The following is a 26685-nucleotide window of genomic DNA, read 5'->3' on the forward strand; positions in this document are numbered from 1 at the left end:
TTACGTTATATTTGCCGACGTTACAGCTAGATGGTCTGCTGCTGATGATGCAGAAGATTCAGCGTCGACCGTCCTCTGCTCCGACTACTACTACTCTGACTTCTACGAAACCGGCGCAGTCGGCTCTTTCCACTTCTTATCCAATCTATCTCCTTCCTATTGTACTGATGTTCTCAAATAATGATGATAATATTACCATTCCATATGGTAGGCGAGATACAATGACGTCGATGAACGAAAATCGAAGGCGACGACTAACCGTGTTGTGATTGCCAATGAAGCAAGGCCATTTCTGGGCATGTGTGGCCGGAGGCCAGGCCAAATCTGCCAGGTCTCCGTCACTCACGCTCAATCTCAATCATCTCTCAGTATGTAATGCAAAACGCGCTCGCGACTGCACTTCACTAACTGGCGACTTCGCTTCGCTTCGCTTCACTTCTTCACTTCATTCGACCCGAACCCAACCAACCCGTCGACGGACGCATCGTGTACACAACCATGATGGCGTACCTATCGTGCGTGACGGCGGGGGGCGGCGAACTTTCAGAGGATGCAGGCTTTGAGAGCGACAGCTCGATCGAGTCGGATAGCGGCGGTGGTCGCCTAGACGCCGAACCTGAGACGCCCGAGTTGAGTTCGGCGTCGTCCGCCGAAGGTGAAGACGAGGACGATTGGGAGCCAAGAACTCCTGAACGAAGGAAACCGGGAATGAAGGATCCTAAAGAGCATACCGATATCGACAAGGACCAGCTACGACACAAACGGAAAAACTTTAAGCCGCAAAATGCTACGTGCAAGATGTCCTCGTTTATCGACAATACATTCTGGAGAAAGTGAGTAGAGTTTCGTAGATTTTTCCGCCGACATTTTGAAGCTTTAGGCAATAGGTCTATGTGTCGAGAACAAAACATCATATATTCTAGTCTGGTCAAGATCTCGAATAAACATTGTACAATACAGCTTAAGCGTCTACGTTGTCCTCTTAGATATTACGAAAGACCGTAGATTTATGCAATCTGTTGAGACGCATTTTCTCTATACCACATGGGCACCTAATCGACGTCAACAGGATAACCTGTTAGTTTCGCCTCTGAAGCTTTTCACCTTCGAGCACCACTTGTCTAACTCAGATGGCACCTGATCTTGGAGTTCGGTGCTTTAAACATACTGTCCTCCCAATTGACTCGATTACTGTCAGGTACTCTAGCATCTCGTATCGACTTTGAGATCGAAGGTACAGGGTCCAGTTAATGTTGCCACCCCCCACTGCTGGTTTAATATTAGTGGAGGTAGATCATCGTCATGAATGCCCTGTGCTACAAGCTTGGCTCTTTTAAATATAATGTAATCATAGCAATGAGCAGGTACACTGCGAACAGGTATACAGGACATGTTCGGCCTTATAGACCGATGACAAACGGGCGGATCAAAGCAATGATTCTCCTAAATAATTAGCTCGGAAAAGGGGAAGGAAAACCTGCTTTTGGGCCCAACCTGGCTCTGGCAACGCTGATAGCATCAGGAACAATAGATCAGTAATTCGCATCGTCGCCATAATCGCTGTTGCTTAAAAAACAAAGAAGTTTTCGGGTAATCTTACAGAGTTCAGGTTTTGATTCCTCTAAATACGCTAATTAGGAGGCTTCTAGAAGGCAAATAGGTTTTGGTATGACAAATTTAGCTCACTTCTTGAATGATAAGTATCCAACAATATTCCTTACATACAGGTTGTCAAATAGTTCGACATATACTGTTCACAAGCGACATTTGTCGCGCAAACTTCTGAATGAGACGTTTGGTACTTGTGCTGGCTTAATACGTTTGAACATTGACGAGAATGGTATCGCCTTCAAGCTGTTCTCGAACAAATAATCAACTGCGCTTGAGCACCAACTATGGTATCCCAGTTCTTCTCTTTAGTTAGACGTTTCGACAAAAACAGCGACCGATGCTAAATATTTAAATCACTTCAAAATTATTTCAAATATAGAATAGACTGTTGCACAAATGATTTGCTTGGTCTAAGTTCAGATCAATTAAAAGCAATGTAAAAAGCTATGTAATAGCAATACGCAGGCACAAGATGAACTGCCCAGTTTTTACGACATCCACCCAATCAGATTTCAGACTCTGTTGGTTCATTTCTTCAAGCCGGTACCACATATATTTCCAAGCTGCATTGTTTTTCTTTTTCATTCAAACGACTTCTCGTGTTTGCTACACGTTATCGAGTCCTACTCGTATAAAACCTTTCCTAGGTATACCCTCTATATGCATGTGGATATGTGTGTGTCCATGCTCATGTGTATGTGCGCTTATGCCTAAGCAATATCTGTGCCTCTTCCCCTTATTCCCCATGATCTTTCTGTTTCCTTGTTCCATAACTGCCACCCACAGGCTGCAGAAAATTGTCACAACCGTGTACTCCCACAGCGTTACTGGGATGTGAACCCTCCGTATGCCTCATATCCAATATTGCCCCTCTTTCTACTTTTCGTTCATTCACTCTGTCTGAGTCGCCCAAGTATCAGTGCCAGCATGACCCCATCACTACCAACCGGTTTTCACCCATGACCCTGTTACTGCTATAGCCATCCCCTTGATTTAGCCTAATCACACGTCCTTCTTCGGTCGATACTCGCAACTGTTGCCGCTGCCGACTGGATCGCTGACATCAGAGTAGTCGTCTGGCCTTCTTTGTCCTCTTGGTCCAGTGATAGAATCGCCGGCCATTACTTCCTGCCTAACAGCAACGCCGGCGGCGTCGCAGGAACAAGCCGTGATTTAGAGTTAGATTGCAGGTCTCTTCTTCGTCCTTCTACCGTCTCCGTCTGAAAAGAAGAATTTGGTTTTCGAACTTTCCTTTTAGAGACGGCTTCTTCGTTGAATCTGGTCTATTTATAGTGTTCCGCAGCAGTGACTACATAATATATTACAGAGCGCTGCCTTCATTGCATGCTATATATATACATGTCTACACATAAATAAAACTCTCTCAGTGAATCGTCGCCATGTAGCTAGCTCATCATTCTACGAGCTCCCAGTAACTCAGCAGCGGAACTGCTGGGTGCGATGTGATGAACCTTGGATCTGCCTTGGCTGTGCCTGCCTGTCTCCCTGTGTATACTTAGTGTGTGTTCGCCAAGAGGGGTTCCCATGTAGGCGAAGCACGCTTAATAGCTACGCGGACGAGCCCCTTACTATACATTCTATGCATCCTATATATCCCCTTTCTGTCGCTTTCATTCTATCCAGCCGATTCACTGCCATTCAGCAGGCTATAGGAAGTCCTCCAGAAACGGGAGGACTCTTTTACCCACTATCCGCCCAAATAGTACTTGTGGTGGGGTGGTTGCGCTGAACGGATCTTGCAACTCCTTCTCTATCTCCTTTTTACTCTCTTCTTCTTTGGCCGAAGTGATTGAACCTCTGGGCCGAAACACTGACTCCACCGTCTGTGCTGGTTTGCTCCTCGATGCTCCTCCAGTCGTTTGCAGCGCACTGCTCGAGGGATCACTGTGTGCCTATCTGCTTGCCGGTCGCTGCGGGTCTGAACTGTTAGTCGTCCTATTCATTGGCCCCGTGGCATTCGGTCAGGGTTGCCCGCTATCGCTTCGCTACGCCTGTACGAACTTCTAGTCTGTTTGTGTGCGCTACGAGGAACAGTGCGCTTGGAACTGTTCCTCGCAAATGCAGGAACGTCAGCAGCAGCACTTCTATAGTTATCATCAACTGTTATTGCCGCTTCTGGCCGACGATCTTTCGCTTTCGGTATAATCGGCACGAGGAATACTCCCGGCACTTTTGCTGGTTCACTATTGCTACGGAGCTCAATAGGGCATAGCCGAACATGAGAGTACCGTCGAACATGGGGCATAGTCTAGTCATTCGGCTACACTACATGAATTTATACCTCAAATAAAATATGTAGTAACGCAGGTTTTTGTTACATGAACTAGTTGTCATTGAAAGAAGGCGATACGCATATGATGAACAGGGAAGACGCTGCCGGAAGTGGACACTAAAATCTCAATATTTTACACCGTCAAATTGGACAAGGTTTTGGTTCCATCTATTTTACTGTGGGCTATACTACTTATAGTAGTGATTTTTCTCAGCGATCGTTGCTAGAATTATCGTAAGCTAACCCGAACAGTCGCCAATACCTAACCTTTGGAAACCTGAAAACTGTCAAACGAAAGGCAACTAATAAGGGGACTGCTGGCAAATTCGATGTTAGGCTATCGAACCTTATCATATAGTTGTACTATAAATAGTACGAGGGTGCTATAGCATTTACAGTGTGCAAAAGCGAACGTAGTGAAGCATAATGTTGATCTCGATATAGAGCTGAAGAAGTTCTATAAGCATCCTTATAAGCTGAAAATAAGCAGGTTTTATGCGGTTCGATGGCTCAGTGCGATTTCGATAGTAGCAATAGACTAGTTACCTGATGCTCCTGGTGACAGTAGACGCATCAGAAGCACCGATATGGAAGATTCACTAACGCACTGAGGTACAAAGACGGTCTGAGCCACACCTTACTATGTGTCACCTCAGCTATTTCAAGTGACACAGGTTAGCAAATGCAGCGAATCATATCTACTAGAGAAAACGTAATAAAGATGATCGCGGGCAAGAGCGAAAAGTGGCACGAATTAAAGGAAGCAGATTACTCGTTAAGTTTGACGAAAGCTCAACCACGTGCTATGGGAGTATGGTGAGTGCGGAAAGAGCGTATATCTTCAGCTTGTATAGGTTTGTACGTCTTCATTCACTTTGCATAGGCCGCTGAAGGAACGAATCTTAGTCGAGCTTCATGGTAACGGGTCTGACTTCGTTTCTGTGTTTTACTGTGACGTACACTTCGAAGTTTTAGACAAACATTGGAAAGACATTCCGTTTGACTCTAGTTATCGAAACTTGAAAGTTTTCTTCTCAATCATTTCACAATAGACAACATACCGTGTGAAGTGCATTTGCTGCTTCTGTCGCTTGTCTATTCAATATGTTTTTCAGCTACAGTTGTCCCACCGCACGAAAAAAGAGCATCGAACCGATGAGCTTCACAACGACTGCGCTCTGTTTATGCAAATTACCTCCAGACCCCGATCCATAAATTAACTTTCTGTAAACCAAGTTAATTACAGTAAAGTAACACCCTGTAGGGCTGTTCGTTCGGTATTCTACCTAGATAAGGTAAGAAAATACCAGACCTCATTTACTAGATAACCCTATACGCTCCTTTCCCACCAGTCAGCTGCTATCGGCTTCACTTATCAGCAGACATATAAATAGTTGGACAGGAAAACATGCGCAGTAATACGCTGCTGTTCTTAGCTTTCTAATACCATTAGTGGCTAAGGAGCACTTGTAGTTTTTTTCACACGTTGCCACTAGATTCATGCCATTCCTGAATGGTTTCTTTCAATGGTTATTTTGCCCCGCATTCAGTGAAACAGACCAACGAAAGTCCATGGGTCGCCAGCCCAACAAGCCCAATACTCCGTCCGGGCCTCCAGGCCTGCCTTTCATCCACATTGTTCTGTCGTTGTGAGGTCATTGCCCTTTTCTTCGATCGTAGTCGATGAAGCCTCAGATGCCCAAAGGAAACGGGTCCCCACAGAGAGCTACCAAGCCACGTGCCCCCTAACTACCTCCTACCGCTTCGAGCGCTGCTACTGCTAGTGCTGCTCTCTGTATTTATATCTATTTCAGTAATAAAAGCGATGAATTGAAGCCCTGGACCCAACTCAATTCGATCGGTCGCTATAAGTCAAATGCCTATTTTTAGTATGACGGGTGTCACGATGGGTCGATGGGCATTGGACGAGAGTGTTCTATATAAGCGATCACTTAAAGTTTTTAAAAAAAAAGTATCGCTACTGCTTGAAGTTTGAAATAAACACAGTAAAATTAACATTGTAGCTATGACTAAGTGGACAAGTAAAATGACGACAATGAATACTGTTTCCTACGCCAATTTTAGATTCAGAAGTTTACGGCGTTGAAGTGTATTAGCCGTGTTTAGGTTTAGATATAGGAAACTGTTGGACGCGTGTAGCCCAGGCAGGAGATGTCTTGCTTAGAGCCGCTACGAGAATCAAAACGGTATCGGAAAACCCAATCGCCTAAACTTGAAAATGAGCGAAGGCTAAATGTATTTAACGAGCCAATGAAGCCTAGCGAGTAAGTTTCATCCAACGAAAACTTTCCACGTTTCCAAGAAGCGTAAAAGGCATCGTCATCACTACCATGGGCAATACGAAGCAAACAAGTTATTTAATTTTGACTTCTAATTGTATATACTGCCGTCTGTATGTATATATATCTCCCGTCTCAAATGTTTGTGATCCAGCCCGATAGCACACATTTTATAATTTTTGTTGCGGTATGTTTTTTATGGCATGACTTCTATGCCTTGGACAGTTCGGCCATATGTGAGTCTGTGATGAACAGCTGAATGACTATTTGTCTTGATTTTATGAAGTCTGCATTGAGGTACAATTGGTTGACCGAACTACCAGTCGAGCCTATCTTATCTAATGCATCGTATCGTAGAGACAACGAAATACACTTTGACAAATCAATGTAAATGGTAAAGAGGCTTTTTTTCGCATAACTATATACTTAGCTGTATAACAATAAGAAATCATGTCACACGAGGATATTTCTCAACGCCAACCGATGGCCTAAATTGCGTCCAATAGGACAACGATAGTTTATTTACCCTAGAACGGTACCATCTAAAACCGCTGAACGGTTTACCCGATAAATCGAAAGTTTAATTGTCCTTCTCGATAACACGAGCTTACCGCCATCTTTCAGATATTCAGATTTGGATTGCACGTACAGGAGCCCTGCTATTATCAGAAGTAGTCGGTGTTAATTTTGTCTATATCAGCTGACAGAATCGTAGCGCCATTCCTTTTTCCTGCAGTGACCCTTTTAGAAAAAAATATTTTGCGATATGGTACCTTGTCATATGGTAAACTAAATGTTTTTATCATACTAGTTTAACATATCGTTTTAGCTGACTGTAACAAGTGTGGTTTATGGAAGTATTGGAACATCGGACAGAAAAGCAAATGCTGCCTTAGCGTCAAGAACTATTTGTATATGGACAACCGTCGACACGATCAAATACGTTAGTGCGTCTCATGACGAATATAGAAAAATGTAGAAGCACCATTCACCTGTACAATTAAGGCCGCACAAGTGCTTTGGGCAGAAGTGGATGATTCAATCTTCAATCTGCCCTACAACGTTTTGTGCAAACTCGTATGTATACGAGGTAGACAAACGGGAGCCTGAAGTGCACTTGTCGAAGAAATTAGAGGTTACAACCTTTGCCATTAACTGAAGTCTAATCTTCAGCACAGATTTCGAAACAGGTAACAGACGATAAAAGCGGTAGACGCCCTGACATGAACATTCCTTTCATGGTTTTGCTCTCTGTGGCAATTCGACAACAATCATACATGTCGACAATAGTAATACTCTGTATGTGGTAGCTGTTAGAGCGCTTAAACAGAGCAGATGATTGGGTCGAAGGCGAATTTTACATGTCGGAAGTTGTGTCCATAGCACCATCGATTACCCAGATCCAAGGCCAGGGGGCCTTAATAGACAGGACACACGTAAATATTCATCAGCTTATACACAGATCTTTAGAGTAATAACATACACAGTTATATATAAATGATATAGAATTTACATGTCGTTAACAGGATTAGCGAAGGAAGCAATGGTCCTTTAGTGAGATCCTATAAATTGACGATCGGAGGTGCACATATGTTACGATCTGTGTTTGCCCCCCATCAGTGCCGTTTATTGACCGTCTTTCAGCGCAGTCCACGACGACGGCGATGGCGACGGCGGCAAGTGACAGCAGAAGGGCGATCGATGTAGCACCAATACTGCTAGAGAACGACGACAATGGTTGTTCATGATAATGTTAATGCTGCTGATGAAGGCCATGAGAAAAAGCGAGTGTTTTTATCGCCGAAGCTAACATTCAGCAGAGCTAAGCTGCATCGGGCAAGCGGCTGAAAGATCAAGCAAGGACCTGCTACTTCGACAGCTGCGCGGAGCGTCGGCCGTAGCTAGCGAAAAACTGGCTAGCTTGGAGGGCGCGAAGGCGACCGCCATGTTGTTACTGCTATTGCTGGGTTGACTGCAAGCGGTAAGCAGCTGGGAGACTTACTGGCGGGCGGAAAGCAACCAAGTGAGCAAGACAGAGGTCACTACGAGCTGTGGTGAGCTAGAATGGAAGGGGAAAAAAGGAAAAAAGCCTGCGGCGACGGCGCCATTGCTGGCGCATCCAGCAGTTGGCTAGTCAAACCCAGACGCCGGCGGCACTCAGACAAACGGCGAGATGGATAAAAAGAGCGAACAACTCTCAGACAGTTTAGCAGCAGCTGCTGCTGGGTCGGAGCCAACGCGATAGACTCTGTACATTGAAGCTTACGTTGTTTAGGTCGTTGAACTTAGCTATCTGAGTTCTATGTTTCACATGAGAGAACAACTGCGCGGAAAAAGAAACAGAAGGTAAAACAGAAGGCATCACACATAAAAATCGGTCACCAGATTGACCATAACCGGACTTCCAGTGATCGTAGAAGTGGTCACCACGCTGGTGACAAGTTATAGAGGACGTATCTACTTGCTTATGGTCGAACTTTTGCTAGGATCGAGGAGCAGACCTCACCACAGAACGATCGTTTGGTGGGGTGAATGATCTGGGTAGCTACGGCCTCCCACCGCCTCGTCCTTACCGCCAGGCGTATGCGCCTAGCTTCGCCACTGCTGGGCCAGTGAGAGTTACGCATGAGGCGAAAGAGAGAGAGAGAGAGAGAGAGTGAGAGACCGAAATTGTTGGGTTGCTGGGACGAACCGCTGTGTTGAACTGGCCGGATTCAGCTCTGCTGGGCCGGGTTAGGTCGGAACGAAACCGTCATCGAATGGCTCCTTTAGTCCGCGGCTACCGGCAGTATCGATACCCCTATACTCCTTTTGGGCAAGCGGCCTGCTCGTCCTTACTGGCTAGCGGACAGGTAGTTGGCCGTCGGGGGCTGCCGCTTCTATCTTCAATTCCATCTGCGTTGTGCGGGTCGATGTTTGAGGGAGGGCTACGCAGGCTGCATGTGGATAGAAGCTAAACCCCGTTGAGAGTAGCGAATAGCAGCTCCGACTGTGAGCCAAAGCTACGATTAGGGAAAAAGAGATATTGCGATCGCTGCCGCGAACCAGTTTCTTCTCGATTGTCGATCACCAAACGAGGAAAGCACCGAAAGGAGAAGAAAGAGCTGTGGCTGATAGTGACATGGGGCAAGACAGCGGAGCAAATTTCTCGACTACCGCCGTACGACTACAATACAGGGCAAAAAGGAGGAACTGGAAGAACGAAGCTGACGGCGAGCAACGCCCAATGATAGCGGGCATCAAGGGCAATGGAGCGAGGGCTCAGGAGCTCTGGTTTTCGAACGATGTTGGAGGAAGTTCTGGGCAAGGAGATTGGGCCGAATGTCGCAGCATAGAGACAGACGCTCAATGCATTGCCTCCACTCCGTCATCCCTCGATTGAAAGAAAGAAAGCTAGCCAGCTCGACTCTGTGAGAAGGGGGTAGTTATGAGTAACCGAACGCAAAAGAGGCCTTCACAACGCTGTTCAGGCATAAGCTGTAGTCTGGGCAGCGACAACAAGGGGTGCTGAGCCAGTGCTTCTTTGCAGTCCTGCCACCGCTAGCTCTAATGCTAGAGGGAGCAGTACGAAACAAACCAAAGTTGGTACTGATGATGATCCATAGTCCCAGACAGAGTTGGGACGAAGGAGCTTGAAAGAGAGAAATATACGGGAAAGTTGGTTTGGCAGGTCAACACACAATGCGTAGTGAGGGGTTCGAGGGTGGCCAGTCGACGACGAGGTGTGTATGTGGGTAGATGAAAACCGGGCTCAACGGGGAAACTCCTGCGGTCAAGGGGAAAACGACAGCGGGAAATCACAGGACGTCGAGCGCATGGGGAGAAAAGTTCAGCTGCTGGGGTCTTAGAGTAAGTGCATGGTAAACACAGAGGGGAGGTATAAATGACATCTTGTGGACACAAGACAGGATATGCCATGCCGTGTCAAATAAAAGAAAGACAAGAATATAAAACAAACTCTTTCTATTAGGAAAAAGAGTAAGTAATGTGCATGGTACCATGTCATTTGAACCCAGTACGAGCATCAGTATTCGCCGCCATTGGGGGACCTCCAGCTAGGCCAGCTAGCAGCTCTCCACCACTAAAATGTATGGGTGGCAGAAAACGAGAAAAAAAGAGAAGAGTGTTTGCAAATTGAAAGATGCATTAGATGAACGCTTGGCGGCTCATAGCATAGAATTTGGGATAACTAAGGTATATCTGCGTATCTATCCTAACGTACTGCTAAGTATAATGTATAGTTGAGTACATACTATACAGTGTGGGCCTTAAAAGAAGAGAGTAATCTTTTAAAGCGAAACCCCTCTATTACTGATTATTTAACTAATTAAAAATACCACTGAAAGGCGACAGTAAGTTTTTAAAGTAAATGTAATATTTGGGAGGGATAAAATTACTATCTAGAGCCTATCAGTAAAACGTTCAACTTAGAAGATATCATTGGCCGTTTGAACAGCAGCAACACATTTGAAGTTCCAGTCAAAATATATCTTCATCGGCCAAAACTAGTCTAAGACAAACTTCGTTACATTACGAGCGTTTTGCTCTGAATACGTTTGTAGGCAGATTCAATGTTTCATGACGCGAAAAATAAAAAAGGCATGAATTTGCAAACACCTTCGATAAACGCGTCGTGACGGTTTTCGTTAACAAAATGAAGCTATATCTAGTAGATAAAAAGGTTTATGATTTTATTTGTTAATTTTCCAAATACAAAGTTAAGTCAAAGGACGTATCTAAAATAATTGAAAAACGAAAATAGGTCGTGCTATAATTGAGGTATTCCTAGTGTTATAATTATTCATGATTCATGCATTCAACATTGCATTGTACCCCTCATCTGTGACTTATAATTGTTGATGTTAAGCCCCCTAGACATCATCCCCTAAAGTCGGCCTACACATGCTTCTTGCACAATTGATTAGTGCGTAAGCTAAATTTTCTCGTGTGGGTAACGGGGGCTTTATAATTCTGAGCAGGCATTATAAAGGCAGCACAGATTTGGATGCACGTCCTTTTACGTGGCCGCGTATTTGCGTGTGAATCTTTTTCATGAATAAATTTAGAAGATCTGTTCAATGTATTTCATGCGCCATTCCAGCCATGTAACCGGTCGTGTGTTTGGTAACGTTCATTTTTCCTATTTCATTTATTACCTCCGTTGCTGGAAAGCGTCAGGTCGGCGAAAACGCCAAACGACAGATGCAACCTGCAGTAAGGAAAACTTACCATTTGTGACCGGCACAGACATCTTTTGACGCGCATATACAAAAGACGCTTGTCTTATTGCTGGCGGTTTACATCGAGTCTCTACCATCCATTGAGCCATTCATAGGACTATAGAAATAGATCGTGCTTCACTCAGCAATGGCTGTGACGGTGTCACGCTACCTCGCGCCTCACAGGTTTATTCGTGGACCTACTGAAGGATCGACTCGGATGTAGATACGGATATAGAAAGGAAACTTAGCTGACGGGAGAGGGTTAATTGTTCGTTTCATTGTAGCCAAGACGCGGTTGAACTATATATAATTATATAACTGCAGCATCCTTATAGCTTCCATCGTTTCTGGTGCTGCATAATATATCGTTCGTTGCAGTAAACAACATCGAGGGTTGTACTACCTGGATCACAAAATATTAGACGGAAACCTGAATAGAGCCAGTAAATAACGGACGCACATGCTATTTTATTAACTCTATTTTGAAAGAGCATTAACAAGGGAACTTAAAGCAGCTTGACTGTGCCGGGAGTTCTGTTCAGCATATGGGCTCGCTTATATGCTCAGGGCAGTCGTATCACATCGAGCTCGTATGGGGGCGCTGCGTATATACAGATATCGTCGTTTCTGATTTGTAATCAGGAATGTCGCTACGAGAGCCACACACGATGCCGAGCACGTAGTTTTTCTTCAGATATGTGAAGTCTTCAGATACACAGGACGTTCTTAGTCCTAATAAAGGGCACCAGACTTAAGTTTTGCTTCTGCACTACGGATTGGACGCTATGAGATTTATTAGTCAATATGAGTATGCGCCGATAGTCGGTGGCTGGAATAGCTAAATATCAGTAAGCAAGTTTCAACACGATTGGTGCTTTCGTGTTGCTTATCGCCCATTGCATCAAATCGTCTTATGGTAGTCGATTTGATGTCTTAGTCGCAATACCTTTTTATTCGAGTTGGTTTATACTTTTGTAGTATATTGAGAGATGGTACCTTTAAAATGGTTTACCCTGACAAAAGGCTCCAGTAGAAACGGTCTTCTGTACATTATTAACTAAACCCAAGCCAAGTTAACAACTGTTTGAATTGTGATCACAATGCTAAGCTGAAATTTAAAAAAAAATTAAAAGAAATTTGATTAGGTGATCTATACAAAAACCTCTTTAGAAATCCAAAAAATGAAACCAAGCCGTTGGTTGATGCGGGCGTGACTGATGTGCCCTTCAGCACATCAGCTATGTCGACAATATAGCTCAGGAACTCTATAGGAGAAGCATCGTATCTTACTTCTCGTTTAGACGCCCCCGTTACCCCCAAAACTAACTTTCTCCTCGATCTGAATAGAACACGATCGTTGATTACGAAATTGCTTGCTAACTTGGAGCTTTAGATAGAAGACTTTGTTAATCCACACAAAGTGACCGAGTTTAAAAGCATTTTCCGAAAATCTATATATGCTTCCCCATTATCCCGGTAACGCCGACGAAAAGTGATCATCGCACAGTTTTGTTGCTCATGGGGTCAGACTATTTTTCCTAGATTGCCCACCCCGGGAATAATGCACCGCTATCAGAGCTTTAGAAACGACGAGCAGACAAACTCGTTAGGGTGCTATAGTGGCCGAGTCAATATTAAAGCAAGTAGAATAGAATGTTATTTTCTTCATCCGAGTTTCAGCCCTGCATTGTATTGTACAACGATCATACATATCCGGTCGGTTCTGCACTTAATTGTATTGAAACGCGGAAAGCTTGCTGACAATGTTGCGGCTGCTGTACTGCTATAGGCATTGTTTTAGGGCTAGAACAAAGAACGAGTATTCGGCTCTTCCTTCCCTATCTAGCGTTCTGGTTCCTCTACCAATACGATGGTTGAAGAGTTGTTAAAGGATATACTCGTCGTTGCTTGCCAGTATTTAGTCAGTTATTTGTGCTCGACCGTTCGTCACTCGTTGAAGAAGTCACGAAGTGCTAAGATCTTTGAGAAGGAACCTACGTTTAGATGAGGTTGCGAAGCAGGCCGGCAAAACGACTTTTGACTTTGGCGCATGGATGGCAATATTCTATAGACTTGGGTGCGACTGCGTCTTCATTGTCACGATGAGTCACGGAGTCCATGGGGTTACTCTCGCTAGGTCAGGATGATCGCTCTCTGCGAAGGGTACACAAGCTCGCAGAGGATTTTTTCGCAGAGAGTCCTACTGTTATAAATTTGACAGCATTTAGCTATTGTATTCACCTGCTCGGAGAGGTACACTGCATTAAAGAAGACTGATCGGCGGCACAGTTTTTCCGGAAAGGGGGACACGAAGAGGCGTATATGCCAGCTATGACGGTATACACCATCTGTGCATGCCGATAGTAGTTTGTGCTGATTCACGCAGAACCGCTCGGTGTACAGCTAAAAGCCGAAAGAGGGTCGAGGATGAGTATGATGACAATGATATAATAATTGCAGTCGTATGAATTTACCACTGCAACAACGGGAAATTGTCCGAGCTCATAAGTTTAAGCGAGTAGCGCCATAAATATGACATGTTAATGCCTGCAAAAAGTAATAAACAGGCATAGAGTAGCGACTACTGAGAGGCAAGTGAAGGAACAAAAAGAACAGTCCATAGGGTATACCCGTGCGGGAACAAGTACATCTAGCACATAGATAGACACCAGCCAATTTCGCTGGCTGGCGCAAATTTCATTATTTCTGTTAAGCGATCAGCTAGTTAAATTATGCAAGAATGTACAATTTTATATTGAGTCCTTCGATTCATGGGGACGCTTCACAAACAGATTTTCTTGCCTTTGTTTACGATGCCTTTTGTTATTAGGAAATCAGAAAGATTAAGAGAAAATAAATTATAGCTTTTCGATACGTCAGAAACTACTACCCTAGGCATACTCTTTTCCAATTATGATGATAATAATAATGATGGCTCGTTGAGCTCTAAAATCCAATGTCGTATCCAATGAAGCTCTCATAAAAAGCTGGAACGAGTTTCGAACTGATTTATTATCGTTATTTTTCCTATTATATCTAAATATGATAAGCCATATGTTACAATGGGTATGTTAATTTTATACCTAATAAGACAGTAAATCATGATAGAAGGTGACTGAAATCTTCGAAACTGCCTCATGGCATAATTGATATATCTTTTAATAGCTTTTTTAGCGCATAATCACCTAGTACACTACGTTACTAATAGAAAATCCTCAACAAAAGTATGAAGACCATAATATATTTCTATTGCAATTTGTAGAGAGCGTATTTGCTGCGGAGTCGTGTTCAAGGGTCCTCGGGATGAGTTGCTGATCTATCCGAAACTTCTCAAACCATGCGCCTGTCGTCTCCGGAGAAATTCTGCATCTAGCCAACACTCACATTCACAGGTCAATTCTTTGTTCATCAAATATATAAGAGCCGCGTATTTGTACAATATATATTTTTAACTACGTAGCTTTTATTATTATGGACAACTTTAATCAAGCTACTTATTATTAGTTCCTTTTTTTTTTTTTTTTTCGCTATTTTTGGTGTAGTAATCGTTCGAATTCATATAAGTGTTGAATTTTTCTTAATTTCGTTGTCAATAGCCGCTTAGTTATTTTGTTCGAGCTTAACACTGATAGAGGAAGGGGTGAGAATGACTAGGATTGTTAAATCAAAACCATAGGCGATAGAAATTCTGCCGTCACCTATGTAGGTACAATCGTCGTTTGAAGGGAGTATTTTTAGTAGGACGCCTAAAACTTGAAGAACGCTTCAGTGTGCTATCCTTGGCCATACTTCAGACCGTCGACCCCATGGACGCTTTCTTATTCAGTTTCCCATATCTTGCTTAATTGTTCTCTCTCACCTCTTCCGTTACTTATAATAATAATAAGAACAATGACGACGTTAAACACCGTTGAATACTACTAGAAAAAGCACAACGCTGAAAACGACAGTTCGACCCATTGTGGTCGCTCAGCCCCCACAGCCGATTCGAATAGGCGCTGCTGTGTCTATCATGACGCCCCTTGCGTATCCCCTCCAGACGAGCTATATGTAGCCCTTTTCTAGTTGCTATTAATGGGAAGCGTTCGGATGATAGTTCTCTTCTAAATTTGGACCATCTGTTTCCTAGCACTGGCATGAGATGGCCGCTAATGTTGCCGATGAAAAGCCCCCCAATGCTATAGGGAATATGTTGGCTCGATAATAGGCCACTGTCAGCGGCTAGTTGTTCAAGATGAGTCCGTGCTGGTTGATATCTTGCACCTTTAGACTGACTTTAACATTAACTAACATCGAGGACAAGACGAAGAAAAGGCTGAGCTAGCTGTTCTATGATTTATTGAGTATATATGTTTTAGTCCAACAAAGACGATGGCGTGTGATACGAACGATGACTAAGCAATGGATTCTCATAGGCCTAAAGTCGTAGGTTTTTGGTGACTAAATCGTACCACATGAACCGCTTGTCAACAATACAGCCTTCAGTTAACAGTTATGAACCGTTCATTTTGTTGACACATCGATACCCTTGCACTATTTTTCTTAATTGTCAACTAGCTTTTTTGAGAACCAAACCATTTGGAGACAATAGTACTAAATAAAAGCACACCATAGACTAGGTGTATTTATTTTTTTAGACAGTAGTTTTTGATGCGACACTGACATTGGCCATCTTTATAGATATTTGTAAAATATGCACTATCTAATCCGGTACTTTTTTTTGCAAGAGCTGAAATTTGCTGTTAGCATGTACTCCTCAAAACAGAGTTATAACGAATCGTAGGCCAAACTATAGGATCCCTATGAAACTATAGAACCTTGAATTTTTCCGTATTCCTCTCAGAGTAGTCCTCTCCAAACTCTGTGCTCTAGTTGTTGGTTTTTAACCAAGGCCTCAACTACTCCGATCCTTCAGTGTGCCCCTCCGTCCGTGAACAAATAGAACTAAACGGGCCCAGTGGGGCTATCGGTGCCACTGGTTGGTTTGTAATGTATATAATTATCAGTTCCTTCTCTCTATTTACTTTGTCTTCCGTGGAGATAGAACTATTATATATACTAGCAGTTATTTTAGTATAAGAATCATAGAAGCATGCCTAAAGGTTGAAAAAAACCGATTTTCGAAGCTTCTGATGCGGAACGGCCCTGGCTTGCTGGCCGAATTTCTAAACGATAACGTATCTCCGTCAGTTTGACACTATCGGGCCACATTCGGTTTTTACTAACATAGCTGAAAGAAGTATGATCCGTAGTTTATCATATAACATTCCACACTACGAATTAGCAAGTCGGGAAATGGACAAGAAGCCTAAAACGAGTATATCTCTGAGTGTACTACGTCAGTAAGCCACTAACTATATTAGATAAAGTTAAGGGCTTAATGGCCATTTTCGCTTGTCTAGTCTCATTTGCAAGGTGATTGCTGTTTTTATGCCGCAAGTTGTGACTAATACTCCCAGCTACAGGAACGTAAACACCATACCTATATCTAGGTGTTATGGCTGCCTTTAGACTTTCGGGAAAATGAGCTGAAAAAAATGTCATCTTTAAGACCTCTAAGTCCGAAATGTCGGCCAAGTGTTGACTACTTTTTCCTTATAGTTCCTTGTACCATTGATAAGTTGATATTGAAAGGCTCTTTGTTTTTTAAGCTCGCAAAATAAGGGTAAAGCATTTTTCTTTTTTGAAAAAACTCGATTTCCTACACATTTCGATTGATGAATTATATACTGATTTGAACTATGGCGGGTAAGAATTTGAAAAGCACGTCGATGTGGAAATGGCAGAGCGGATTAGTTGCAGCCAGTTTGTAGGATTACTTATTAACGAAGTAGCGAGCTGAGGACAATTCGATAGGTCAGCACCTGACCAAGAGGTCCGGACCTAGGTAAGGCTGTTGCCGCATGCAAGGCCGGAGACTAACCTTGCAGTTTTTTAATCTCAAACACCGCTGCAATAACGGCAGCAAAATGACTTTATCTGAATTTAATCGGTGAAGAAGATAATTGCAAATAAGAGACAACGAAGCTCAGCAGGGTAACTGCAATAGAATACCTGCTGGTGCATACCCGTGTTTTTGGCTTCGGCTGGTTTTGATATCAGACATGTATATTAGATACGGTTCCGGCAACGCAGTTACCAGGCATAGGTCCACAGATCCGTCTAATAATAATAACATTTAGTTGTTTCTTTTTCTGCTTGCGTATTTCACCTTGAATGACTTCATTAGGACTCTAACAGTTCAGCTTGTGTCACGCCGAACTCTGAGGTTCTTCTATTGCCGACGAGTCCGGAATCGCTCAGCACATCAGATACGTTCCCCACAGCATACGGCGTGAAGCGGCATCGAGACTTGACAGATGCCCTTGCCGAAGCCGAGGCGGGCATCGCGGGAGAGGCCGAAGGTGTCCCCGACAGTCCTACAATCAGAACTAACGGGACAACAACAACATCAGCCGCAGCCTTTTTCGTCTAAACGTCCGCGCGTTGTGTGACGATGTAAAGTGCGACTAATAGCTCGGGTCGTGTACGATATTTATCTAGAAATATTTCAAATAGACTTTAGCGCATCTCAGTGTGTTTAGGTCGAACGCAAGGCGACGGCCTTAGTTTCCATTATATGTCTACAAACGTATAAACAAGATAAGGCGTGCTTGATGGATGCGGGGAGGAGTTTACGTAGCCAAAACGATTTTCTCTAAAGCTCCATCGGATAACGGCTATTCACGACGATAGGAAAAATGACAATTGGTTTATGATGAGCGTTAGTATTATTACGAGTGCGGAAATGTTCAGACGTGGATCTTATGTTCCAGTTAGCGCCGATTAGAGCTAGGAAGGCGATGACGGAATCCAGGTCTACTAGCTAGTATTATTATAAGATGAGACAAGATGGCGACGATGTGAGCATGTTGCACAAGTTTTGGTTATCGATTGCAGTCAGCTAGTCTGATTGCGTAGCAAAGATGACGATAACGACGTTGATAGTGCGTAAGTGAGCGTGTGAATTACTGTCTATCTGGCTGGCTGGCCAAAATGTACGAGGATGCGAAATATAAGCGTTGTCGCCATGCGTTTGTGGAGGTACGAAAAGAGTTTAATGTAAGTTTGTTCAAATGAAGACGAGTAATGGGTGCACGACGGCGGTTTGGCGTCCCTTACTGAACAATGAAAATGTACGCTATCTGTGAAAATTAACGATAGCGATATAATTGTTCGTGAAACACGAAAGACATTGTCGGGTGATAATTGACAAAGAAAGATGGCGGACAGACAGGGACGAAGTGTAACAAATGGCGGCGAAGTTAAGGAAAGATGGCACATTTGTAGATCTGAATACGGTCGTCGTGGCGATGGCTGTTATGATGGTTGAGAGTTAGCCGGCTAATCTTGAGCAAGATTAGACCTCCAGATTAGAATGGTGTGATTGATCAGGATATATGATGCGTGCCTGTGTGTGACGACAGTGCACAGAATTGTGTTCTGGTTAAGCTTAGCTGGATGTATGCGTCCGCATCTAATCTATGCGAGAAAGCGATGGTGTCGGCGACGACGAATACGTGAACAGCGACCGTAACGGGAAGGCGCCGACAGAACGAGCCAATTCGGGATCCCCTAGCCAGTAAATGGCTCCTATCAATAGAAGAACTACTGATAAATGAAGTATCGATGAATTTATGCTTAGATATATGTGGTCAAGAGAATAGTGGTAGCATAAGGATTACTACGACAAGCTAGCTGACCATTTCTTTCTCGTCTGCCTACCTGCCTGCCTGCCTGCCTATCTATCTGTCTGTCGGCGTGTCTGTTACGTGTGACGGGAGACTGTGTGCGCATGTATCAATCAAATGCATAATCGTGCATCTTCTTCTATATATATATATATATATATTGAAAAAGTCAATATGAAATACAAGAAAATATCTAAAAATATAGCTATATAAAAGTGAAAAGAGGTCCGTATGCTGGATGCAAACTATAAAGTTTGTTGCGTGCAATTCATTTGTGAAGTTCTTCATTGAGGCATGTTCCGCCACGTGGAGATTTCGCCTAAACAAACGATATTTGGTGGCTGCGTACACCGACTGCTTAGTGGAAAAGCTGTGCAAGAAGAGAACGACGTGCCTTAGCGTCGTTATCAAGTCAAATTGAACGGCTTTCGGGGACGCGGTCTATTGCTTGAGCTCGGTCGTAACTGGGAAAGTGTGTGTTCGGCCCGTATAGATTACTCGTTTGGAGAAGATTTCATTTCGGTAGTTGTCAGCGTAAGTCGCACCGTTAGTCGCAGCCAACCGGGGTTGATCTCAAGGCCATACATATGGCCACCACCCTGTCCGACCGGTTTGGGGTATGGCCTAAACCGTACCTATGACGAGGTCCGATCACCTACTTATTGCATGTTCTAGTGTGTGTGTGTGTGTGTGTGTGTCTGTGTGTGTGTGTGTGTGTGTGTGTGTGTGTGTGTGTGTGTGTGTGTGTGTGTGTGTGTGTGTGTGTGTGTGTGTGTGTGTGTGTGTGTGTGTGTGTGTGTGTGTGTGTGTGTGTGTGTGTGTGTGTGTGTGTGTGTGTGTGTGTGTAGTGTGTGTGTCTGTGTGTGTGTGCGTGCGTGCGTGCGTGCGCGCGTGTGACTGAAAAAAAAAGTCGACTGTAATTGATTGCAAACAGAAAACAACTAGCAATGACGACGGATAGTGCAAACAAGAAAAAGGTAAAATGATGGTAATATTAATCAAAGATAGCAACAAGAATAATAATAATGCAGAAAAGACGATAATGACAAATAGCATAATGGAAACGAAGAGAGAAGACTGACAATGGGTTACGATTATACTGTACAACAAAAACACAACAGCATACATAACCCACAATGGGGCGAAAAGATCATAATAGTGAGAGACTGTGTAAGCTGTTAGCAGAAGCATCTTTGAATGAGCTACAATTGCAAAAAAAAAAACACGAAACGTCTTCATATGATTGCATACATTATATCGCACATCGGAAGAACGGCTGTGAATCAATACAGACATATTGGTCGATATTAGTCTATGTATTATACGTTGGTTAGAAACGTCAATCGTAACTGTTGCAACCGTAGAGATACAAATAAATATTAGGGATTTCCATATACTGTACAGCGGTAAAAAGGCTATAACGATACTAAAACTAATCATAGGACGAACTCATACAATCATCTACGACGTCTGCGACTTCGGCAATACCTGCAGAAGCAGCAACAGAAGTCATAATTAGAACAAACAAGGGATTAATTTAATTATTTTTTCTTATAATTAAGTTATTATTGTTATTATAGACGAGTATGCGTGGGACAATAGTTCATTATCAGCATGTTTTCAAATGTACTATCAATATACAAAGGGGCCTGGGACTAGTGCGATGAACCGGAACAAAATCATGTGATTGTAGACAGATGCTACGGCGATGCACATTCGTAATATCGAGACGAGTAATAATTTTATGATTATAGCGTCAACCAGAATACTTTTTTATTTAAAAAAAAAAAAATTAAGGTTACGTAACGGTAAATGAAGCTATAATATGAGATATATAGAAAGGAACACGAATACTTGTGAAATCATGTGGACTGACTTTGATTGCCTTTCTGGTTATGGGTGCTTAGAAAGTTCAAAGGATGTAGTAGGTAACGCCGATGCCTCATTTCTAGTCTGATTAAACCTAATTAAAAAATATTGATAATAAGAAGGCGCATAAGTAACAAACAATGCATCCCGTTAAGGATATTCTGTGTGGCGTATGTCTAGTTCCCTGAGACAAGGCGAACCTCGCATAGAAAATACTCTTTAGCGTTACATAGATGAGCAAGGACGAGAAAGGGGCAAAAATGCCTTCACTCACACACAGACAGACAAAATGATCTTAATATACTCTAATCTGCATTCATTGTTACAAATTTTAAACGATCTTGTAGCACCTAACAGCCACCACAATCGGGAAACGGTGCATAGATCTGATTCCGAATTTTCAGCTTGGGCTATCTTTCCACGATGTCCAATTTTGCAATGTCGAACACCTCAGTCAAGCAATACCTAGCCAGAATCAATTCGATAGCGCGTACAATTACCACAAACTGACAGATGTGTAGATCGAGCTCTGACCAGGGCCGAGAACAAAACGTTATGCCAGAACACAGGAAGCGGAAAAATGAAATCGAAAACGACAGACACGCTGAATATGAAAGCCGACCTCGAAGCAGGTCTCGATTCTGAATCCCAGCTGAACATGTAGGATTAACCTTAACTCCTACAGCCGAAAAGCAAGACGAACACATTATTACTTCGCTTAAATGTCTGTAGATAATAATGTCGATGATGTTGGCTTTTAAATGAATCTAAATACTAGTCACATGCCGCTAGTATGAGAGACCGCAGCCTGCATGGCTGTTCCCGCGCAGTTCTTCACAGCACTGCCGATCACGGGCGGTGCCTATCTCTAATTTATATTCAATGAACTGACTATTTATTATTACGATAGAAAAATATATCCGCTTTTTAGGTATAGATTGATTAAGTTAAGTGAGTGAAACTTGCCGTGAAAGTAGAAAGAAGGAAGGAAGGAAGGAAGGGCAATTACTTGCGACGGGAGCGCTACATGCGTTACGTTAGCTCGTCGCTAAGCACAAACGCTTTGCGGGTACTGCCTTACAATGCCAACTAGGCGTTCCCTGATCTTCGCTGGACAAATTTTCACGCATATAATCACAGCTATCGAGAGCCCATGGCCGAGACAACATTCGTTCATAACAGCGGTATGACAAAGTGGCGCTCCGAAATCGAACGGAAGGCAGCTCGCCAACGGCAGTCGCCAGGGTTATCAAGCACTCGGTGTTGCTTGCACGTACGGAACTTCGTGCGATATTAAGAAGGTTACTACTTCAGATACGACTGAATTTCTTCCATTTCTGTGAAGGCAGGGATACGTCTGGTTGACGCTAGTCTGGCCGGCCAAAAACTGTTCGTTTATTGTCTTGTTAGAATCTAGAGGAGTCCCACTAACGCATGCATTGCGTCGGATCCTCTCACACCACTGGACATGGCGAAGCAAAATAGATGGTCTCATCAGCGAGATGCTGGCCACAAGGTATAGCGCTTAATTCGGTTGGACATGAGGGCATTCGCGACTCGCCTGTGGCAATGTTCCGGCCCTCTGGCAGTCACTGTCCGACCGTGTCTGTCGGGAACAGTTTGAGTTCATGGAGGAATACAAGCATTGCAGTAGCATTCAATGAATCCGTGCAGGACGAGCAATACGGACCAGGTAAAATACAACCAAATCCAGTTTGGGATGTATATGATATAATACAACGAGTATGTATATCAAAACAGTAGAGAAATGTTTATACATTTCAACATTAAACTTTATTATGCCATAGGAAACTGAAGAGACAGCGTTTGTTGCTTCTTGTATACAACAATACTAGTAGCATCGTTCCGCCATTAGCTCAAACTGGTCCCCTTATGCTGTACATGACGCTGCGGGACAATCGACCGCCTCGACAAGGTCGTTCATCCGATTATAAATATTTTAGAGCTAATATAATTATCTTAATTACTATTATCATGTGGTAAGTGTTTGATTTTTGGACTGATTTGACTGACAGTCCGATTATTTGATATATCCGATCGAAGAATGTTCTAAATCGGGTCACCCAGCGCCGCATCTTGCCAGCCCTTGGCAAGCCAAAAAAAAAATACAAAAAAGTTCGCAAGCGCTGTCCGACCGAGTGCATCCCTGTGGCACCCCCCCCCCCCCCCTGCAAACGCTGTGGCGTTTTGCAGAAATAAACCAGAACATGAGCAAAATAGCGCATACATGATTTATAATAATAGTAAAAAAAACGGTGGAAAAATGTAGAGGATGCATGCTGACAAAATAATGCCACTGGAATAAAGACTAATCAAAACAAAGGTAACGATTAACTATAAATATGCAGCAACGCGTACCGAGTCGAGAAAAGCTAAATTTCCGAAACAAAAAAATTACTTGTTAACTAATAGAGGGCAATGAGCAGAAGGAAAACTCCAACGATAGTCAATGATACAACATGAAAAAAAAACAAGCTGACAAAACAGACGTCGGTGAAAACGCCAAGAGATACAATAAATTTTGAAAATTACAAGAAGGCAAAAAAAATTAAAATAATTTTTTGACAATAATGATTCCGAATGCTGTGTCGCACGTTTCGGACCGAAACGTTTCTCTCATATCCAAGATTGTGCACAATACGAAACGAGCAACTGCAGACGTTTTTATGTTAATTTAAACCAATTTGCTAAACGAACGAAAGGGAGACGTTCGTCTTAGCTACGAAATGCCCTTGTTGTTATCGTGTAGAAATTCTCGCTTTGCAAAATAAACTCAACATTTCGAGCACAAGAGACTTTTGATAAAAATGCGATCGAAGAAGAACGAAGTACGCAAGATCAACGACGATTATTATCGACGCAAAGGCCAAAGTCCCTATGCCTAAAAAGGTCCAGAAAGAAAAACCGAGCTTCGAAAAATAGCGTGTTGTTTCCGAGAGCGCTTAGTTGGTCCGAAGCGGGTGGCGACTAATGTGATGGAAGGGAGCACGCTAAACAAGAATGGATGCGGCATGTTTATACAGGATGAGAACAAGCGAAGACACCGCGCGCGATATCGTTTGGGGCGTTCGATGCGATTGTGCTGTGTGTTCCTTAAGTGCGAGTTGATTTTTTACATTGCGTTTTCTACCAAGACTATCCAAACCCTTCGCAAAAATACAGGGAATGGTCAGTCTCCAGCCATGGCGAGGATATGAAGTCTACACATCTACATGAGATCATGAACAAGGTTTACATACTAAAATACGAAACAAAGAAATAAACCAAAAATTAAATGACTCACATCCCGGACGTCACGTTATCTTTATTTAAGATACTGTGTATTGCTCGCGTATGTGTACGAAGAATAGTGATCATTTTGTCTTCAACTAGGCTGTTAAGCTTTTTTCAATTTGGTTCCAGATGGCGTATATCGCTTGCACGAGTATGCATACATGAAGAGTATTAAATAGGCTTGTCCTAAGAAGTAATTCCTTCGCAGTCCTACCGAAGATCATGTCTCATACTTAGCAGATATGTTTCGACATTGTATGTATATAGAAACTAGATAAAATGCTAAAAGAATCATTATCGATAAATACTCTAATGAGTTTTTTTGAAAAATGTGAAACTTTTGCGCAACAGCAAGTCCTCGCTGTTGTCACCTACGAGAAATATAAGTAAAAATAATTAACCCAAAAGCTTATTCAGGTTGCTTATCGTTTTTTGCTTATATATATATATATATATATATATATATAAGATTTTCAGCCACATACCGTATCTGCGCACACTATTCTTTTCGTAAAAATAAATGGAGTAAAATCGACGGACCTATTCAAGCATAACTGAACACTGATAGTTTCAAAATTCAACTAAGTTTTGCTAAAAACAACGAAAAGAGCTTTCGTCGTCGAAAAAACTTATTGCGATACGCAGAAAATAAATATAAGCGTTGCTAGTATCAGCCTTCAGTGGTTCCTTTTTTTTAGTGCCGAACCTCAATCAGCTCCCAAAGACGCCTGCTCTCTTCCTCAACCCACAACATCAAACGGGTCTGGTACGCCCATTTAACCCGATAGGAAGGTACAATAGCACACTATAAGCTTTTCAGCCGTCGGTTAGAGTTGTGGACTGCCAAATGCTCTCTGTGTTCGACTCGGTAAACTGAAAAGCGTTTCGTTGCGTCTATGGCATCAGACGATACACTTGTCACAGAAGAGTTCATCGCTCGCGTAAACTTGATTTTTCTCCGTGCTGTACGTGCCATACCAACGTTGGATACCCAGCGCGATTGAAGTTGCCGGCCATCGAGTACTGCAACGTGTGTTTATCGACACACGTCGCTTAGGGTCGAGACTGAATAAATGGAAAGTTCCAGCATATCGGGTTCCTAGCTTGGGGTCGGCGCGAACGAAGCTGCCCACGCTGACAGAAGCTCAACAAGATTCCAATGTCGTTTTCAAATTTTTGTTTTATAATCGTTAGATTTATTTGCGTAATTCTTCAATAGGCTAAAGGACGCTTTTTCTATTAGTAACCATTTCATAGTAACCATTAGCCAACGCTAAATCTGAACCTTCAATAAGATTATAGTGACACATGAAGAGGTGCACACTTGCCACACAGACCAAGTTTTCCTTTACATAATGAATATCTCGTGGCGCTCAAATAGGGTTTAGCTCGCTTGATTTTTTTCTTAGTTTTGTATAAACTGGCTTCTATCGGCTAAGCGAAACTTCATTTGGGACAGGAGCTGCTCGTTTTGTGATTCCAGCCACCAGATTCTGCGATGCGTTTAGCCGTGATAGAACGATCGTTTAATCGGGCTGACTTATTATCAACGTTCGGCGATCGCAGCCTTCAGATCTATCGAAGGTAAGCTTTTCTCAAGAATCATGGAGGGTGTCTTACAGCGAAAACCAAGATGATCGAGATCGAAATACTTCTCACACTGGGCTTGACAACATAGTGATATGCCTGTTACCATGTTAATCAACTGACGGAGCGTCAGCTGGTTATATTACTTCTGGCTACGAGTTACAAAAAGTCTGCGATAGAAAAATCAATGCGTTACAGACGTAGTAATAAAAAGGGGTTTTAATGGGAAGGAAATATTCGTTCTAGCTATTTAGATACAGCGAAATCTAGCTATCGATCTATTTTATTTCAGTTCCTGCGGTTCGATTGTATGGATGAATCACTAGAACAACGGGAATATGAAAACGCATTCTCCAATAACCATAAAGGATCACTATATTGATGACTATCCTGGCTGTATTCCTTTTTTCGGCTACACGTAGACTTTTTTTTTACGATTTAATCTACAGTTATAGCCAGGGCGAGGGTTAAGTGACCGTGTTCAATATAAATAAATAAGTAGGTCTCAGCCTTTCCTACTCAACGTAGATACAAATTAACTATACTCCTTTCTTTTATAACCTACTTCTTTATTTTATATTATATCCCGCTTTCCGGGTCGCTTTTTAGCGTTAATTTAGTCTACCTATAACAGAGCTACATCCACCGTTTTCTGTTTTATTTAGTTTTACAATTATAACGGCCTTATAATAATAATAGTTGATAATAATAACAACAACAACAGTAAGTTAAGATACGCTATTTAAAGTTAAATCAAGCGTACTGGTTCGGCTGGATTC

General features: G+C 42.8%; 1 protein-coding gene across 3 annotated transcripts in view; it reads left to right on the plus strand.

Annotated features, from left to right (window-relative positions):
• LOC111258665 (SIN3-HDAC complex-associated factor) overlaps positions 1 to 26366 on the plus strand; it is a 53299-nt gene extending 26933 nt beyond the window's left edge. For 2 of the 3 annotated variants that reach the window (XM_022830123.2, XM_022830122.2), the window contains exons 5-7: positions 548 to 833; positions 14689 to 14818; positions 17656 to 24337. In XM_022830123.2, the coding sequence (XP_022685858.1) occupies positions 548 to 833; positions 14689 to 14818; positions 17656 to 17901 (662 nt within the window). In that variant the 3' untranslated portion in view covers positions 17902 to 24337. Of the gene's footprint in view, positions 1 to 547; positions 834 to 14688; positions 14819 to 17655; positions 24338 to 25802; positions 25904 to 26198 lie in introns of those variants that run through there. The other variant, XM_086967552.1, reaches the window with a different exon arrangement.
• Positions 26367 to 26685: the final 319 nt, after the last annotated feature.

The sequence above is a fragment of the Varroa jacobsoni genome, unplaced genomic scaffold (assembly GCF_002532875.2).
Source record: "Varroa jacobsoni isolate VJ856 unplaced genomic scaffold, vjacob_1.0 scaffold_253, whole genome shotgun sequence".
In the NCBI taxonomy this organism is placed as follows: Eukaryota; Metazoa; Arthropoda; class Arachnida; order Mesostigmata; family Varroidae; genus Varroa; species Varroa jacobsoni.